Source organism: Acanthisitta chloris, unplaced genomic scaffold (assembly GCF_000695815.1).
Source record: "Acanthisitta chloris isolate BGI_N310 unplaced genomic scaffold, ASM69581v1 scaffold9118, whole genome shotgun sequence".
Classification (NCBI taxonomy): Eukaryota; Metazoa; Chordata; class Aves; order Passeriformes; family Acanthisittidae; genus Acanthisitta; species Acanthisitta chloris.
The window spans coordinates 12,394-13,383 of NW_008688677.1; the positions used below are offsets into that span (position 1 = coordinate 12,394).

A 990-nucleotide genomic window follows, 5' to 3' on the forward strand; every position below is an offset into this window, starting at 1 on the left:
TAGCACCGTTTAGCTTGTTCTTTACAGAATTGCTTTGCAGGCATTAGAAACCAGAGAAGGGTCACAACTCCACATACAGATTTTCCACTGTCTCCTGCTTCCCATGTGTTACTGTCTGTGAAGGGCTCTGGAAAAAAATCTTTGAGGTTTGGAGGAATAGAAGTGATCCCTACAGATTAAAATGATCAGCTTCCATTTGAATGGATAGCCTTGTGCAAAAAAAAGAGATGGACTTCTAAGTTTTAGAAGTCATATCCATTTGGACAGTAGAGTCTCTGTCCCAGACAAAGTTCTCTCTTCCATCAGAAAGCAGAGTATCTATGGAAGAGTCTTCCTTGTTAGTTAGAAGAAAATTTGCTTATAGAAGATAGTTGGAAGTAGTATAGTTGTAAGCAGATAGTGGGATAATTAACCATTAAATTGTTTTTCTGATGAGGTGCTACCAATTAAAGTTCCTGCATGTTTGTAGAAAGTATTTGGCCGGAGGGGGGGAACATTTCCTGGACTTGAGTTTAGATTGTTGAAACATACACAAATTTTCCTTAGATGTATATGTGATAATCAGGGCCTGTGGTACTGTCCCTGCCCTTACTCTCAGATGGCTTAAGGCCTGTATTTCTTTGTCCTATTGAGATGTTTCTTACATTGAGTGATGAGGACTTGTCTTATAGGTATGTGGATATGTCAAATATGTCGGCCACGGAAGAAAGGAAGAAAACTTTTACAGAAGAAGGCAGCACAAATAAAAAGACGCTATGCGAACCCAATAGGACGTCCCAAAAACAGATTAAAGAATCAAAATGCAACGTAAGTCTCTACAAGGGGAAGATGTGGGATTCTGTAGGGCATTGGGTATTTCTGAAGTGTCTGTCTACTCTGTGAGGTGATTTGTTTTACAGTTAAGAGCCATTCATTATTCTTTAATACAAACTTTTGGAAAAGGACTGCACGTTGGCCATACTCATCCCATGCAGCACTCCAGGCTGGGAC

The 990-nt window shown here is 39.9% G+C and overlaps 1 protein-coding gene across 1 annotated transcript in view; it reads left to right on the top strand.

The window, feature by feature from the left end:
* The window catches only part of LOC103808342 (histone acetyltransferase KAT6A-like), a gene marked incomplete at both ends in the record, with an annotated part of 2,631 nt that extends 1,824 nt beyond the window's left edge, over positions 1-807 (top strand). The window contains one exon of the mRNA XM_009081122.1: positions 672-807. Coding sequence (XP_009079370.1) covers positions 672-807 — 136 coding nt within the window. The remainder of the gene's footprint in view (positions 1-671) is intronic.
* Positions 808-990: the final 183 nt, after the last annotated feature.